Source organism: Paramisgurnus dabryanus, chromosome 22 (genome assembly GCF_030506205.2).
Source record: "Paramisgurnus dabryanus chromosome 22, PD_genome_1.1, whole genome shotgun sequence".
Classification (NCBI taxonomy): Eukaryota; Metazoa; Chordata; class Actinopteri; order Cypriniformes; family Cobitidae; genus Paramisgurnus; species Paramisgurnus dabryanus.
Genome location: NC_133358.1, coordinates 28152091 through 28171033, shown reverse-complemented (window position 1 = coordinate 28171033; position 18943 = coordinate 28152091). Strand labels below are relative to the sequence as shown.

General features: G+C 36.5%; 1 protein-coding gene across 1 annotated transcript in view; it reads left to right on the top strand.

Annotated features, from left to right (window-relative positions):
- Positions 1-18943, top strand: part of agap3 (ArfGAP with GTPase domain, ankyrin repeat and PH domain 3) — a 121908-nt gene that overhangs the window by 49203 nt on the left and 53762 nt on the right. The window contains 2 exon segments of the mRNA XM_065258605.1: positions 3425-3529; positions 6123-6294. Of these exon segments, the coding sequence (XP_065114677.1) occupies positions 3425-3529; positions 6123-6294 (277 nt within the window).

Here is an 18943-nt window from a genome sequence, read left to right as displayed (position 1 = left end):
CGGTGAGTGTTTAAGAACAGTGGGAGGTTGATGATGAGACCTTGAGCAGGAGATAGGAGAGACTAGGATCTTTTTGAAGAGCTTGGATCACAGGGTTTAATCCTTGTGCTTGCAGAGGTCTGGAAGAGTTCACCGGCGCAACAGGCTTAAGAATACATACAGAGGATTTGCACAAATTGGATTTAGCCTTTGCTATTCCTCAGTCCTCCTAATAGCACAGCACTGATATGTGCACAACAATGACCACCTTGTTTGATATTCATGTTTCAATTCTCAGTCTGACACTTCAAAGATGATCAGTCAGGGAAACTATATAGACCTTAAATTTGCTGGTTTTGAACCTGGAGCCATGTCCTGTTGAAATATTCGGACATTACATTTTGATTATTTGTTATTTGGTTCAGTAACTATAACAAAGCACGCCTATGATGGGCTAAACATTCATTATTAAGAATGAATTCAATATTTAGTATTCTATTAATATTTTATTAAAATTTATTAGTTTTAATATGTTTGTTTGTCAGTTTTTATATATCAAATAATGTTTGTTTGTGGGTCATTTATATCATAAAAAGTTTGTTTGTCAGTTTTTATATATCAAATAATGTTTGTTTGTGGGTCATTTATATCATAAAAAGTTTGTTTGTCAGTTTTTATATATCAAATAATGTTTGTTTGTGGGTCATTTATATCATAAAAAGTTTGTTTGTCAGTTTTTATATATCAAATAATGTTTGTTTGTGGGTCATTTATATTATAAAAAGTTTGTTTGTCAGTTTTTTTTTAAAATCATGTTTGTTTGTGGGTCATATGTATCATAAAAAGTTTGTTTGTCTGTTTTTTATTTCAAATAATGTTTGTTTGTGGGTCATTTATATCATAAAAAGTTTGTCAGTTTTTATATATCAAATAATGTTTGTTTGTGGGTCATTTATATCATAAAAAGTTTGTCAGTTTTTATAAATCAAATAATGTTTGTTTGTGGGTCATTTTTATCATAAAAAGTTTGTCCGTTTTTTTTATTTTAAATAATGTTTGTTTGTGGGATTTTTATTATAAAAAGTTTGTTTGCCAATTTATTATGTCAAATAATGTTTGTTTGTGGGTCATTTATATCATAAAAAGTTTGTTTGTCAGTTTTTATATATCAAATAATGTTTGTTTGTGGGTCATTAATATCATAAAAAGTTTGTTTGTCAGTTTTTATATATCAAATAATGTTTGTTTGTGGGTCATTTATATTATAAAAAGTTTGTTTGTCAGTTTTTATTTATCAAATAATGTTTGCTTGTGGGTCATGTATATCATAAAAAGTTTGTTTGTCTGTTTTTTTTATTTCAAATAATGTTTGTTTGTGGGTCATTTATATCATAAAAAGTTTGTTTGTCCATTTTTTATTGTAAATAATGTTTGTTTGTGTGTCATTTTTATTATAAAAAGTTTGTTTGTCCATTTTTTATTTCAAATAATGTTTGTTTGTGTGTCATTTTTATTATAAAAAGTTTGTTTGTTTGTTTTTTTATTTCAAATAATGTTTGTTTGTGGGTTATTTTTATCATAAAAAGTTTGTTTGTCTGTTTTTCATTTCAAATAATGTTTGTTTGTGTGTCATTTTTATTATAAAAAGTTTGTTTGTCTGTTTTTTATTTCAAATAATGTTTGTTTTTGGGTCATTTTTATCATAAAAAGTTTTTCTGTTTTTATTTCAAATAATGTTTGTTTTTGGGTCATTAATATCATAAAAACTTTGTTTGTCCGGGTTTTTTTTTTCAAATAATGTTTGTTTGTGGGTCATTTTTATTATAAAAAGTTTGTTTGCCAATTTATTATATCAAATAATGTTTGTTTGTGGGTCATTTATATCATAAAAAGTTTGTTTGTCTGTTTTTTATTTCAAATAATGTTTGTTTGTGGGTCATTTTTATCATAAAAAGTTTGTTTGTCCGTTTTTTATTTCAAATAATGTTTGTTTGTGGGTCATTTATATCATAAAAAGTTTGTTTGTCTGTTTTTTATTTCAAATAATGTTTGTTTGTGGGTCATTTATATCATAAAAAGTTTGTTTGTCTGTTTTTTATTTCAAATAATGTTTGTTTGTGGGTCATTTATATCATAAAAAGTTTGTTTGTCTGTTTTTTATATCAAATAATGTTTGTTTGTGGGTCATTTATATCATAAAAAGTTTGTTTGTCTGTTTTTTATTTCAAATAATGTTTGTTTTTGGGTCATTTTTATCATAAAAAGTTCTTTGTCTGTTTTTTATTTCAAATAATGTTTGTTTGTGGGTCATTTTTATCATAAAAAGTTTGTTTGTCCGTTTTTTATTTCAAATAATGTTTGTTTGTGTGTCATTTTTATTATAAAACGTTTGTTTGCCAATTTATTATATGAAATAATGTTTGTTTGTGGGTCATTTATATCATAAAAAGTTTGTTTGTCAGTTTTGATATATCAAATAGTGTTTGTTTGTGGGTCATTTATATTATGAAAAGTTTGTTTGCCAATTTATTATGTCAAATAATGTTTGTTTGTGGGTCATTTATATTATAAAAAGTTTGTTTGTCAGTTTATTATATTAAATAATGTTTGTTTGTGGGTCATTGTTATCATAAAAAGTTTGTTTGTCAGTTTTTTATATCAAATAATGTTTGTTTGTGGGTCATTTATATTATAAAAAGATGGTTTGCCAATTTATTATGTCAAATAATGTTTGTTTGTGGCTCATTTATATCATAAAAAGTTTGTCAGTTTTTTATATCAAATAATTTGTTTAGTTTATTTTGTTTAGTTTATAATAGTTTGTTTTGTGGGTCATTTATTTCAAATAATATTTGTTTGTTATATCAGTTATATCATATAATGTTTTTTTTTTTTGGGGGGGGGGGGTTGTTATGTCATATAATGTTTGTTGGTCAGTTATTTAATTGTATAAAATATTGCGCACACCAATAGTGAAAAATTTAAACAAAACTATTCCCGAAGAACTAATTGACCTTCACAATGTAAGAAACGCTTCTTCAGCACTGAGCAAATGTTCACACGTAATGTGAAGAGCTCCATAGGGGAGCATTGTTTTTGTTTGGTGTTAATGTTGTTGCTGTGAAAAGTCACAATCTGAGTTAATAAGCCTTAAATGTACGTGGATGAGTGCATATGTCTTAAATGAGCTGTCATAGCTGAACATATACATGAGCTTTCCATCTGCTGGGATACAGTGAAGGTATTTCATGGTAACACCATGGTGTTTTTGATTGATATTGATGCACTTTGCTGTTTTTATGGTACTTCAAAGAATACCATAGTATTACCATACTACATGCCTCATAGAAAATGTCTAGACTCAGTTCAGAATTAGCCATCCTAAAAATATATCTGAAAAATGATTTGTTTTGTTTTTTTATTAGAAATGTTTTATCTTCAACAGGGAATTTTGTTAAAACGGAGTGGGAAGTCACTTAATAAGGAGTGGAAGAAGAAATATGTCACATTGTGTGACAACGGTCTGCTCACATACCACCCCAGTTTACATGTGAGTATCCTTTATTCATAACCATTGATTTGAGTAGTTTGATTTAATTTACTGAACCTCTTCCTACCTTATATCTAATGGTGGCCTAAGACTTTTGCACAATGGCCCCAATCTTCAAGTCTTTTAATTTGATGATATTTTCAAGAACTGTATTTGTAAAAAATCAAGAAAGAAACTAAACTTTTGTAAGTCTCTGGTAATATAGTCGAGTGTTGAACCGGTCAGCTGCAACTACAGCAAGCGTTTCGCTACAGACGAATCGGCACGAAGCATTAATCTCTGTCAGCACCCCGCGTGGCCCTAATACCGTTTTAAATCCCCTATCGCCCGTTCCACGGACGTCAGTCTCATTTGCATGCTCGAGTCTCTTAACGGCCACCTTCCCATTTCTATAACGTATTTACCATAGGTTAGTAGTAATCCATAAAGGCTACCTAATTAAGATCCACTTGAAATGCAGCCTACCTTGACGCGGTACATGAGAAACGTTAAGTGGTCTCCACGGACTGCGACCGAAATGGATATCTTGACCAAACACGTGTCTCTCGGATCATCCGCGTGTTGATTAGCGCCATAATGGGCATCTAACGCCAGTCATGTGTGTAATAGATACACAGTACCACGGGCGTCATAACCATCAGCGTTACAGTCGTTTGGGTCCGGACACCTGTGGACCGCTCGTTCGGCTCAACGAGAAAGACAAAGAGAGACGCGAGGCGTGCGAGGGAGAGGAAGGCGGTTTAATTTTGCGCCGCAGCTATCCCACAATCCCCTTCTGTTAATTCCGTCTGCAACATCAATTAAATTGTTTGCAGAAACTAATTGAATATGGCTTAATCACACATCTTAATAGCTTTCTGCGCCTCAAACTGGCTGTTAATTCCAGCAATAAAATGGAATGAGAGCGCTCACTGGGTAATTAGTACAGAGGCTTTTGAAGAAATTAGTGCTTTATGGGGCGCAATAAAAGTGAAGAGGAGTTGGCGGGAGACTTGCGAGGCCAAAATCTCTGCTCGCCTTTTTTGTGCTGAGCAGGGTAATTTGCACCTTGGCTTAAGCCATTTGCGCTACGCAAACTCCCAAGAAAATGGAATGGCCTGAATTAAATGGGAATGAGCCTGCTTGTAGTCATTAATGCTAATTTAGCTCATCTGCAACAACATGGAAACAGGTGAAATAGATTGCGTGGGCTCTGTGGTTGTTTTTAAGGACTATGGTTTTATTCGTTGACGTATTTCGCTTTTAAACCTACGAAACTTCGGAAAAGTTTTTGCGTCACTAGCAAACTCATGTTAAACTTTCAGGTCTCTATTCTCTTGTGCTCATGTTAGCAGCAGAAAAGTCATGGGTTCGAACCCAGCAAAAACACATGCTGCTAAAAATGTATATAAAATGTGTTTGTGTGTTCGTTGTGTCTGCTGCACACGCATCGAAAGAGTTTATGATAAAAGAGATGCTCACATTCACAAAATACTCGCAAGTCACTAACTTAACACTAAACTCTGATTGCATGAAATTAAACGAGTATCTGGCAAATGTGAGCATCTCTTTTATTATAAACTCCTTTGAAGCGTCTGCAGCAGGCTTGTATTTTGACATGACACGTGATGCACATAAGTTTACATGACGCGCCAAAAACATATTTTGACATGACGAGGCACACACATGGCGGGCTAAATACACGTTGTGACGAGCTTCGTACACCCTCGAAAAAGAAGTCACCACTTTGGATAAAAGCGTCAGCTAAATGCATAAATGTAAATGTAGCATCGCGTAGCATCATGTGGCATCACGTTGCTCGCTCTTGATAAGCGGGATTTAACTTTGTCATGCGAATTTTTCACTTGAGTTGAATATTTTCAACTTGCGCGAAAGGCGCGTTTGAGGCAAATAGCGTGTGTTTTCGCGGCAATCGCGCCACCCAGTTTGCGTTATTCGCAACGCCCTGCGCGAGGACGTATCTGATCGTGTCTTTGCATTGACTTTGTATGTAATCTACTCGCGCAAATCGTTGAACTCGCGTTTGGTGTGTATGCCCCATAAAAAGGTATGTTCCTGGGTTCAAACCTATCACCTTTTGCACGCTGCTAACGCAATGTGGGTTTGTTTTGTACTGACATCCTAGCATTTAACTAATGTACTAATGTAGCATCACGTTGCTCGCTCTTGATTAGCTGGGTTTAACTTTGTTTCATGCAAATTTATTGCAAAATATTTTCAACTTGTGCGAAAGGCGCGTTTGAGGCGAATAGCGCAAATTTTCGCAGTAATCGCGGCACCCAATTTGCATCATTCGCATCGCCCAGTGCGAGGACGATAGCGCGTGTTTTCGCGGTAATTGCGCCACCCAATTCGCATCATTCGCATCGCCCAGTGTGAGGATTGTGTCTTTGCATTGACTTTGTATGTAAACTACTTGCGCAAATCGTTGAACTTGCGTTTGGTGCGTATGCCCCATAAAAAAGTATACATTTTTATTCTTTGTGTGTTCCTGGGTCCGAACCCTTCACCTTTTGCATGCTGCTAACGCAATGTGGGTTTGTTTTGTACTGACATCCAAGCATTTAACTAATGTACTACTTACTTTCTTTAGGACTACATGCAGAATATCCATGGGAAAGAAATCGATTTGTTGAGGACGACGGTGAAGGTTCCTGGAAAGCGGCCGCCCAGAGCGGTGGCTACGGTCGCCCCTACAGCCAGCCCGAAAACCAACGGACTGACCAAAGACCTCAGCACCTTACAGCTTGGTATCGGAGCGACAAGTAAGTGTAGAAAGTTTTATTTATAAAACTTCTTAGTCAACATGAATCACAATATACAATAATGGCCAAAAGTGATGTCCACCCCATGACATCTGATGTCTTCGCACTTTATTTAAAGCAACACCAAAGAGTTTTTTTTTACCTTAAAATAACGTTTCCAAAAAAGTTTCAGTCGTTCATCCACTCGAAACAGGGTGAACGGCACTTTCACATTTGCTTTGCAGCCCTCTATCGGCCAAAACCGCACTAAAGAAGTTTCCAACCGTTGGGTCGCTGTCCTGTAGTTCGAGTGAAAACTACAAAAACTTGCTTTACGGCAGACCTAAAATCCAATCAGAGCCAGCTATGCTGCAGTATTTACGACAGTGGTAATGGACAATTCCGCTTCTAACCTGTAGAGGGAGCAAAGAGCAAAAACTCTTTAGTGTTGCGTTAAATATATTATAATTTCAATTAAATATTTTGTTTGCATGTTGTTTAGTTATGCTTGAAGTGTTAAACTGAAGCTCAGCTTTCAGGAGAATTTAATAAAGCTTTGCAAAAAAAACACAGTTTATTTTTATGCATTTTTGCGTATTGGAATAAAACGTATTTTATGCTGTTGTTTATGTAATAAACCCGATATGCTGTAGCTTGCACTTTGTAAAAGAATTGCATTAGAAATATCTTTAGTGTTTTGTCCTGAAGGGTCATTTAAAGCTCCACTGTGTAAGATCTACTCCCATCTAGCGGTGAAAGTCTATATGACAAGCAACTGAATAATACTTTCTAACCCCCCCCATTCGGAACGCGTTTTAACTCGTACGGTGGCCCGGCCGTGTCATGCCAAGGTTAACATGGCTTCCAGTAGCTACAAAGCAAAAGCAATGAGAAAAAAATGAACAATTTGCAATGTCCTTTGCCTGTGATCCATCAAAGCACACAGATTTATGTTTAACATGAAAAAAGTCCGATTGTCATGATATGTCCTCTTAAAATCACATACAAAAAGCAACCATGACGGGTTTAAATGGACGCGAATTAATATTATGTCAAAGTACAATGCTTATGTTTTAAGTAAACGTTAAATGTCCGTGTATATGTAAGAGCTTTCTCTCATATTGGTGAAAAAAGATCGCGCAACTTTCACACGCTTGTAAAATGAAACGAAATACGCGCAGATCAGACGCTTTTATCAGAGTATTATGTCAGACATTATGTCAGAGTACAATGCTTATGTTTTAAGTAAACGTTACATATCCGTGTATATGTAAGAGCTTTCTCTCATATTGGTGAAAAAAGATCGCGCAACTTTCACACGCTTGTAAAATGAAACGAAAGACGCGCAGATCAGACGCTTTTATCAATGAAAGGCTAAAAATAGCGCTGTCACCGTGTGTTTGTGCTAGAGGTCAGAAAAGATGAAAAACATTTATCTCATTACCTCAGATTACATAAATGGGCGGAGAGACGGCGTGTTTCTGTTTGAACACATTAAACCACATGCATGTTTACACTAACAAGTGTTATGCATAATCATGCTAAAGTTAGCCAAGGAACTATAAAACTTCAAGTTTACAACATAGACTGTATAGATGTAAACGAATATGCTGAATTACCTGTGGAGAATATAGAAAGTGCAACCTTAGTGTCCCTTGAGCCCCCTCTTGGAAAACTAACTCCAATAGTGACTTTGGTCTTGATGTTTTTCCTGTCACATTGTCGTTTAAAATCCCCGTTTCGCATCCTTGGCGATTTGTTATAATGTCCTCGAGAATATGTCTTCAACAGGCTTTCAAATCAAAGCATTCGATCGCAGGTTCATCACGGTGTGCGGTTGTTGTAAAATCCGAAGGATTCAGCTACGCAGGTCACAGGCTGGATACGTCATCAAGCCTGGTTTATTTAAATCAACTGAGCATTACATTCGCAAGTCATACGCATATTACGTAAATTTACAATTAACTAAGAATAATTGTCAGCTTTATAATTGTTAATATTTTGAAATAAGACTTGATGACGTATACCGCCTACACATGCAACCTCCGAAGGCTTCAGCCAGCAGCCAGCTGTGAGTGTGCTCTGAAAGCGCGAAAGGCGGAGCTTGAATTTCAGGAATGTCCCTCGTCGGCGAATGTATTTCAAAGATGGAGGCACAACATGGATTCAGCCAGAGAGCGCTTCGACGGTATGCATTTTAAATAGCAGATTCTACACTTACGAGAATACTTTCATTAGTGGGTGGGAAGTAATTACACATGAATGAGCACATACTTTTGAAAGAAAACATGGGTTTTTGTTAAGAATTAACTCAATAAAGTACACAGTGGAGCTTTAAAGCAAAATTTTTGCAAATATTTCCTTTGGCTACTGTATACAGTATTTGTGTAATACTTTATTCCAATATTGTTCAAATATTATTCACATTATTCCAAAAGAAGGAAAAAGTTTCAAATTGCTGTGAATACAAAATCTGTGATTAATATGTCAACTTAAACCAAGCTAAAGTGTTTGTCATGATAAAGTGCATTCATGCTAAATATGTTTTCGTAATGTGTTTACAATATTTTATTTGACGTGTCACAAATGAACTCATTTCTATTCCAAATTCCTTTCAAGTTCAAATTCCCTTCCTCATTAAAAACATCTCATAGCCGTAGGCAAAGACTTAATCACTGATATCTGTATGTAATGTTGATGGGTTTCACACATTGCTTTTATTTCACCCAGCATGAGCAGCCGGATTTACCGTATTCACTTCAGATCGAGTTTAAGGGCGAGTGTAGAGGTTTGGAGAGGTATAATTGTATTTAGGGAATTGAGATCAAGTGTAATTAATAAAAAGCAGGAACACCTTTCTCCAGGGGACTTGCAAGCTGGCATGAGCGCTGTGGAAACATAACAGACCTGGACCTCAAAATCACTTAGCCTGGGCTAATTGCTTTTGCCACATTAGAGTCAGGTCAGCAAGGGCTTCTGGGAATTGCAGTTTTCTGGAGTCTTGTGTTGGATTGAGAGTTTATTAGTCACGGTGACATAAGGAAGTTGTCAGTGTTAAATGAACTGGGTAACAAAAGCTGTGATACTTGAAGGTTGTGTTAGGTTGGTGATTAATTAACCTGTAGTTGTGACCACAGAGGAAATGGTGATGGTAAGGTTGAGAAGAACAATTTGGACCTTAAATAGCCACAACATCTGGACTTTTTTCGGCTTTATTTGAGAATCAGAAAGAAAGAGTTGTGGGTAAAGCTCACACATGGCTTTTGGTAGCTAAGATATACATGATGAATGTAAGATGAGTAACATTTAGTGTAACATCATCCGTCATAATGTACAAAAAATCGGCATATCTTTAATATTGAGTGAACTTTGATGCTCCAAATCTCATCATTAGATTATGAAACTTTAACCTGGATTTCACAGACAGGTTTTTTATTGTAATCATCAAGCATAACTAATTTTTTTCTCTGTATATCTTTAAAAGTTATACCTCACATGTCATTTTAAAGGGCAGCTATTTAATTGCTAAAAAGCAACTTTATTTTGTGTATTTGGTATAATACAATAAGTTCGCGTAGTTTATGGCTAAAAAAACACATTTATTTTCCACATACCATTAATTTTTGTAGCTCCAGATTTCACTCTCTTCCTGAAACGCATGGATTTGAAATGCTCTGAGTCCCTGATTGGCCAGCTAATATGTACGTTGTGATTGGCCTGAATACCACTGACGTCAGCCGGAAATGTGACGCTCCTTACCATGTTTGAAAGATTTGGTTGCTAACAGGAGTTAACTTACAGGCTGAGTCTGAAGCGAGAGGAATTATGATAATGTCGGCCTTTACTACATCACCAATCTTAGGAAGTAAACTGTTGCCTACAATCCGTGTGTTTGTTGTAGTCCAAAAAAAGAGATTAATGTTGGAGACGATAACTCGCGTCATCTTTACTTTGGGGTTTGTACCTTTTGCCTATCGTTAGCATGTACTAAAACTAATACACTTACACCCCAAAGGAAATGTAAAAATGTGAATCGAACCATAGGTGCTCTTTAAATAACCTTCTTTTGAAACCAATCTCATCATGTCTGCTTTTCACAATCCACTCAATTCCTGAATAAAATCAAGTCCCGCCCTCCTCTGTTTCAGATCGAAATTTACTGGGAAATAATTTAGAAGTAAAATTTAGTTTAAATGCTTTCTCATGTTGACTTGAATAATTTAATTATGACGTAAAAAAGATTTTACGTTTATCCAAGAGACTGTCCACACGGAGACGCGTTTAGCTGTATACGTAAAAAAAATTATCGAATCAGCTTTTCGTCTAGCCTAAAACCGTTATTTTTTAATCCGGGTCCCAGAGTGGAAAAATCTGAACATGATACCCTTGCAGATTCATGTGTACAGCCAATAAGTGTGTTGTGTAATACGATGATGTCATCACTTCACGTCTCGACCCTACACTCAAAAAAATAAAAAGTTGGATTTACTTAAAAAAAAACTTTGTCAAGTGGGTTCCACATAGCTTTGTTAAGTAATGTCAACAAATAAAATGTAAGTTGTATTTACTAAAAAAGTTTGTGTAAAATTGACAATTTAAATGTTACATGGACTAAAGAAATCCTAGTAAAGTCACTATTATGAAACATTTAATTGATGAAAAAAAATGATTTAATAACTCCATTACAACGAATCAATCAATCAGCGTGCAGCTGTTCAATACAACCTTTATTTAATTACAGTTTATCAAACATATCACAAACATATTTGAAATGCAATGTAACATTTCAAACCGTTTGGTGGTTTGTTTTGTTCTAAAATATATCAGAACAAGTTACTTAACTAATACTTGGCCACTTATTACTCAGGTACCTATCTAATCGTGCTACACTTTTGCAAGAGGGTACAACAATTCTGCCAGAACAACAATTTACACATAATACACTGCAGCATCATCAGCCAATGAGATGCAAGTCTGTATTGGTTTTATTAATCTGTTACTTTTACGCAACAATGTTTTATTGGCTGAACAAATAATTTTGAAGTAAAGCTGACAAGACACAGTCTTTTGTTGAAATTACTAAGTTAAATTAATCGTATGCCGTTACTTGTGTTTGTTAAGTAAAGTGAACAAAAATTATTTAGTAAAACTGACTCCAACCAAGTTCATCTTTTTGAGTGTAGTTAGACACCGCTACGTCACATGAAGATTGAAATATAATAATTTTTTTCGGTATACGCGAGGGTTTGCCTACAGTGCGTGTGATGCAATTTTTGTCAACCTATCAAGATTTACAGTGTACATAGAGATTTTTGAAACCCTGCGTACATTGTACGCAAAGGTCATGCATGCGCGTACAGGAGTATGTAGGCCACGAAAGGTATTGCAAATTGTCGCAATGCGCATTTGTTGAACAAAAGCACAAGTGTATAATCAATTGAACTATGCTTTGCAAGGCTGTGCGTTAGGATTATGCCGATAGTATAGTATCGTGTATCGACGATCATCAGACATATCGCCAATAGCATGCTTTCATGACGATAGTTGCTGATGGTTATTATTATCATCATAGTTTCAAATTAACACGCTTATGCATCGCATGAGAGGGTTTGTGGGCTTCACTTTGCGCAAGAGAGCTTTTAACGCACGCGGATTCCTTCTCGCACGCATCTGGATTTAATGCTCACGTCTTGGATAGGACTGTGCAAAAAATTGCCTGCGATTCTCATGCCTGTTTCATCAGTAAAGCCGGTTCCTTGATTAGTAGTAAATCGCCATCACCTGCTTTCAGATGGAGCAGCATTTACTACACAGAGCCGTAGTTCACCGAGAAGCCAGGCAAAATCACATAGGTTATCAGAGTCAATTTTAATCGATTTTGCCTAGCTTCTCTGTGAACTACGGCTCTGTGTAGTAAATGCCGCTCCATCTGAAAGCACCTGATGGCGACTTTTTGCACAGCCCTAGTCTTAGACTCTTGCTCGGACCTGAATGTGCGCGGCATGGACTTTCTAGCACGTGAACTTGTAATGCGCATGATTCAGACTCTTCCTTGCACATGAGCTTGTAATACGCATGGCTCTGACATTTCCTTGCACTTGAGAGGTTGTTAGGAGTGCAGGGGTTTAAAACCAGCGAGTGTGGCACGCAGAAATTTTAGAGCATAATGACGCGCTTGGATTAATGGCATCAGTTTTAAGAAGGTTGCCGTCATGACAGTGTTCCCCTTGATTCTTTTTTTGTCCACCAAACAAGTGACTATTAAAATAAATAAATCAGTAAACTACTGCCCCGCATCTCACAGCCTGGCGATAGGACGATCTCCTCGGCCAACACTATTCTGGGTTTGAGTGTGCCCATACGCTTGCAGAATATACCCAGGTCTTAACTGCAACGACAACAATGACTACTGTTTGTATTCGTGCTGTGAGTCTGGCATGTATTGTATATGACATTGATACTACACCCTACAGTACTACAAGTTTCATTGAGACGACGCCATGTTTACAGACTTTTTTTTAGAATAAGGAAAATAAAAGACTGGATTGGGAAAGCTCTGATTTCGTGTTTAAACCGTTTATCTTGCGTGTCAAGTATTTGCAGGCCTTTGATGTTCATGATAGCCGTGTTATGTTGTAGCTTCGGCATCTGACCTTCGGTTTGCACAAATTTGCCGCAACGCTCGAGCCTCAATTTTTCCCCGTCCGTTTTACCAGTTCCCGAATCCACTCCGAGGCGCGTTAGAGGAAAATTGCGTTAATTTCCACTCGAGAGGGAAAAGGTTACGATTCGCAGTGGGTCTCCGCGGAGTGGAGGACGCACACTTGATTATGCAATCTGATTTTGATTTCATTAGGCATGCAATTGATGCGAAGGAACAAAGGGGTAATCTTTCATTCATGGTGGTCTAGCTGAGCCCTGTCTTTTCCTGTAGTCTGTAATTCATACACTTCCCCCTGATCTAAAGACCATTAGGAACTCTGGGGGGTGTGTTGGATTGGGGTGCAAAAGAGAGAGAGGGAGTAAAAAGAGCACAAATGAATGAACGCATGTGTCGGCAAGTAAAAGAGTCTGTCTCGACGAGACCCGGTCTAATCTTTCTGCTAAGTATTCACTGGAACCGCTTTAAATATGATCATTCTGCAAGCGTGCGTCCAATTGTCTCACAGCTGACAGATATATAATATCAGAGTGCTAATGGGTCTGCCCATCAGGTTTAATCAATGATATCTGCTGTAGAGGTGTATATGTGTGTGTGTATAAAGGTGTGAGACAGAACGTCACGCAGAGCTGCTTGTATTAATTCACATATAGTCTACAGGACGCAGAAGTCATCTGTCTGTGATGTGCTTTTTCAAGGTGTTGCCGCCTGTCCTTGTGAACGAAGACATACTGGAGTATAGTGATGCATTGACTGATATATCCTCCATTTAGAGGTTAATGCTGTCTGTCGTGATCTGCGGCTGATTGGACGATTAACAGGAGTGATTAGCTTTGTCATTGGACAGTGTGCGTTTTCTGTTTTTAAATGTTTGATGAATTTGTAGAAAGTTCTTTTAATTTTAAGTCACTTTGAAAGAAACCATCTATCCATAGTCTGTCTGTCTATCTATTGTGTATGTCTGTTTGTCTGTCTATTTGTCTGTCTCTTTGTTTGTATGTTTGTCTATCTTTCTTATTATCTATCTATCTTTGTTTCTATCTGTCTGTCTATCTTACTTTCTGTCTGTCTGTCTGTCTATCTATCTGAATGACTTTCTATCTTACTATCTGTTTTTTTACTATCTTTCTTATTGTATGTCTGTCTGTGTCTGTTTGTTTGTCTGTCTGTCTATCTATTTATCTGTCTGTCTGAAAATTTGTCTCTGTCTGTCTGTCTGTCTGTCTGTCTGTCTGTCTGTCTGTCTGTCTATCTATCTATCTATCTATCTATCTATCTATCTATCTATCTATCTATCTATCTATCTATTTGTCTATCTGTCTGTTTGTCTGTCTAGCTGTCTGTCTGTCTGTCTGTCTTTGTATCTATTTTTCTGTCTGTCTCTCAATTTGTCTGTCTGTCTGTCTGTCTATTTATCTGTCTATATATCCTACTATCTTTCTTGTCTATCTGTCTGTCTGTCTGTCTGTCTATCTATTTATCCATCTTGTCGGTCTGTTTGTCTGTCTAGCTGTCTGTCTATCTATTTTTCTGTCTGTCTCTTTATCTGTCTATATATCTTACTATCTTTCTTATTGTCTGTCTGTCTGTCTGTCTATCTATCTATCTATCTATCGGTCTGTTTGTCTGTCTAGCTGTCTGTCTGTCTTTCTATCTATTTACATATCTGTCTGTCTCTAAATTTGTCAGTCTGTTTATCTGTCTATATATCTTACTATCTTTCTTGCTGTCTGTCTGTCTGTCTGTCTGTCTGTCTGTCTGTCTGTCTGTCTGTCTGTCTGTCTGTCTGTCTATCTATCTATCTATCTATCTATCTATCTATCTATCTATCTATCTATCTTGTGTGTCTGTTTGTCTGTCTAGCTGTCTGTCGATCTATGTTTCTGTCTGTCTCTCAATTTGTCTGTCTGTCTATCTTATTATCTTTCTTATTACCATCTGTCTGGCTGTCTATCTGTCTGTTTTTCTGTCTATCTATTTTTCTGTCTGTCTGTCTGTCTAACTTACTTTCTGTTTTATTACTATCTTTCTTATTGTCTGTCTGCCTATCTATTTTTCTGTCTGTCTCTCAATTTATCTGTCTGTCTGTTTGTTTGTCTGTCTGTCTGTCTGTCTGTCTGTCTGTCTATATTATTATCTTTCTTATTACTATCTATCTGGCTGTCTATCTGTCTGATTTTCTGTCTGCCTAACTATCTATTTTACTGTCTGTCTGTCTGTCTGTCTGTCTGTCTGTCTGTCTGTCTGTCTATTTTTTCTGTCTGTCTGTCTGTCTGTCTGTCTGTCTGTCTGTCTGTCTATATTACTATCTATCTTATTACTATCTATCTGGCTGTCTATTTGTCTGATTTTCTGTCTGCCTAACTATCTATTTTACTGTCTGTCTGTCTTTCTGTCTATCTGTCTGTTTTTCTGTCTGTCTGTCGGTCTGTTTTTCTGTCTAGCCATCTATTTTACTGTCTGTCTGTCTGTCTGTTTGTCTATCTATAGGTCTGTATTTCTGTCTAACCATCTTTTTTACTGTCTGTCTTTCTGTCTGTCTGTTTGTCTATCTATAGGTCTGTTTTTCTTCCAGACTTTCGACCTTGTCTGTCTGTCTAACTATCAATCTTACTATCTGTCTGCCTATCTGTTTGTTTGTTTGTCTATCTGTCTGTCTAATGTTCTGTATATCTATACTGTTATTGTTTTCATTCATTTGTATTACCCAAATGTAATATAATGGAAACAACATTTGCTATAATTTTTAGTGAATTTGTTCTTTTAAACTTAGACATTTAATATCTTGTTTTTAACATTACTTTGTATTGTACGTACTATACATCTTCAAATATTAACGAATGGGCCACCCTGCACTCTAGATGTAGTTTCAGTATTGGCCTTCAGAAAAACTGTTCCTTAACAATTCCTTAAAATTAATGTGCCTGGATGTAGAAATAAACTCATCCAACACTTTATTGTCTGAATCTCCTTAAATGACAACACTACGTGTGTTAGCCTTACGATAATGGTGCAATCATTTGAGACGCGCTGCCTTTATATGAGAAAATGGAATATGATGTTTAGTATTACGCTTCAAACGCTGATTATCCAATACACCGCTTGACATCGAACAGACGCCGCTTAGCTCCGCGTACGATGGCTTTGAGTCACGAATTTTAAAAGCCAAAAGTTGCAAATACTGGTTTAGTGATTATCGCAATATTTCGATCATCTGACTCATATCAAATTCCGACAAACATTTAGCTACGAGAGCGTTTTCATTCACGCTAACCGAAACAATAATATCTGTTTCTCTTTCAAAAAGAGCAAAGATCGTTTCTAGCAGGCAGCTGTCAGTTTGTAAGGGCGTTTCGCTTTGACCTGAGCAGCAGATGATCTAACAAACCCCCCTTCCTCTCTTCAACATTAGCATTGATGCTTCATTATCTGCACACTTGTATATAATGGCCGCGCGGCTCAGAGGGTCAGGACTCGCTCCATGGCTCATCAGCCATCTGACAGCGCTCGGCGAGAGAAACGAGAAAAGATGAGGAGAAATCTTCACCACCCCCTGCTAATCCATCGCCTCTACTTAACACCACAACCTCAGGCCTGCCTTCACCAGGACCCTAACTCTTATCCATAAAGCATGCATGGAAAGCCGGGAGGGTTTTGTGTATACGAACGAAACTGTTAGACCTATGCATAAAAAATTAGATCTATCAATCACTTTAGATATAATAACAATCCTTTTTTTAAGTTTCTGTAAGCGATTTTATTCGTAATCTTTTTTTTTAAGTGACAGCACGCCTTAACTTCATATGTAGCATGGTATGAGTATTGATACCATCACAATGTTTACTGCTTCTGGGATGTCAGTGGTTTACATATAGGTAATGCACTAATGTATCGGCCTGCAATCGGTATCGATAAATTGCAGTTTGCACGTTGTGCACGTCTAGGATTTCACAACATAATAAGTTGAAACAATTAGACGTCTTTCTAACTAATCATATTGGTATCGGCATAGAAATTATATCGGTGCATCCCTGCTTGGTCATTTTGTGTCAGTCTGGCTCGACGTGTTACTTTCGACGCCTGTGAAGTGGCGGGAGATCCGACGTACGGTCGCTGCCCCGCGCTCACGTCTGATTTTCTTCGCATTGTAATTGCATTATCCCCTTTTTTATGCAGAATTGTTCTCTGGGGACTAATTGATAGAGACATGTTTAATTCATCAATCATTAGCATCAAATTTGACAATTAGCGGTGATTGTTGAAATCTTGATGGAGATGAGGCATGGTTAGGGGCTTATTTTTCTTCTTCATACCATAGGATGCAAAGTGAAATCGTAAATAAAGTGTGTGTAAAAGAGTCACATTGGACCTTTTGTTTGCATATTTTTGTTTGCTTTAGACGTTGATTTTTGTTGAAGGATATTCAGATGAAAATGTTTGCAGTGATAATTGATGTCTCGTGCCATTACTTTGTCTTTATATAATTACATAAACTAATCAGCATTTATTATAGTTCATTGTGCATAAGCAATGCATGTTAACAAATACAACCTTATTGCAAAGTTTTACCAAATAACGTAAGGTTTAGTGTAAGTACATTGCTGCAGGTTGAAATGGAACAATAAAGGAATATCAGGTTTATTAACATGGCTCATAAGCAGTCTGCTTTAAAACAATAGACAATAATTACCTCTTCCGCAGGATGCCAATATCGCACGGCATCGATCCGAGTAATAACTGTGCTTTATTTAATTCTGTCATTTACTAGTCAGGGGCAATATTATGACAGAATGAATAAACTCCTCTCTTCAACAATACCGTAGTGATTACGTGCCTCCGAATAGACAAATATAAGAATACCCTCTATTCTTTCAATTACTCGCGAATTACTTCTGATTGTGTCAAGGCGGGGTTTTTTTGCCAGACGCTAAAGTAAACTGCAAGAACAGACTCTTGTTAGCCTAATGCGTCCTAACCATTAGCGAGAGTAATAAGTGTATCAAATTCACATAATCATGTCTAATTAGTATCAGTAATTATCTTGTTGGGTGCGAGAATATTAATCTTGCGCTCCCCATAGGGGAAGGGCGTCTCTTGCAGGGCGAGAGCGCTACAGCTTCAGCATCACGCTGTGGCGTACTTGCTAAATTAGCATGCTTCAAATCAGCGCCGCCGAGAGTCGTGTCGAGGAAAAAAGGAGAAATTGCATGAAGGGAAAAACAACGGAGAAAAGTTTAGTCCCACTGTGAAATGCATTAGAGCCTAGTAAATAAAATATAAATGTTTTCTGTGTGGTTTTTAAGTTTTGGCAGAGTTCGCGGCGCGCTGGGTTTATGCTAAACAGTCACGGATGTTTGAATGAGTTTCCACGAGCCAAACTTTAATACGATTCATTTTTCTGATTTAAATGATAAAGACCGTAGGTCAATCTGATGGCACATTTTATTTGCATTTTTGAAGTATTTCTTTCTTTCAGTGTTTCTTTAAATATCTCTTTCAAGCCTCAGGGAACTGAAGGAGGAAAGTAGTAAAATCTAATTACATTGTGTAAAGTGCTGCTTAGGAAGGGTATAAAAGCAATAGAAATCCAATTTGAAAATGAAATACTATTGAAGAGAACACAAACAATGTTTTTCAAATGTAAAGTCTGAAGTCATTTAAAAGCAAACTCCAAAAGAAAATAATGACACGATATAATGTAAAAACTGAGTGATTGTCAACCGGTTCAAATTTTACGCAGAACATCAAGTGGTGATCCTTCACACTACCAAAATGTTTTAATTTAAATAATTTAAAACTTTTAAGAGAATTTCATGCAATCCTTCCATGGTGGCACCTGACAAATTTGGCTACAAACAGTTGAATCTGTGCCTAGATTACACTTGATTTTATAATGTAAATATAATAATACATTTTATTATTTTTCCCACAAACTAGATTTCAGTGAACTAAAGTCATAGAAATATTCATTACATATCTGAAGACATGAATGTCTAAACCTTGGCCTTA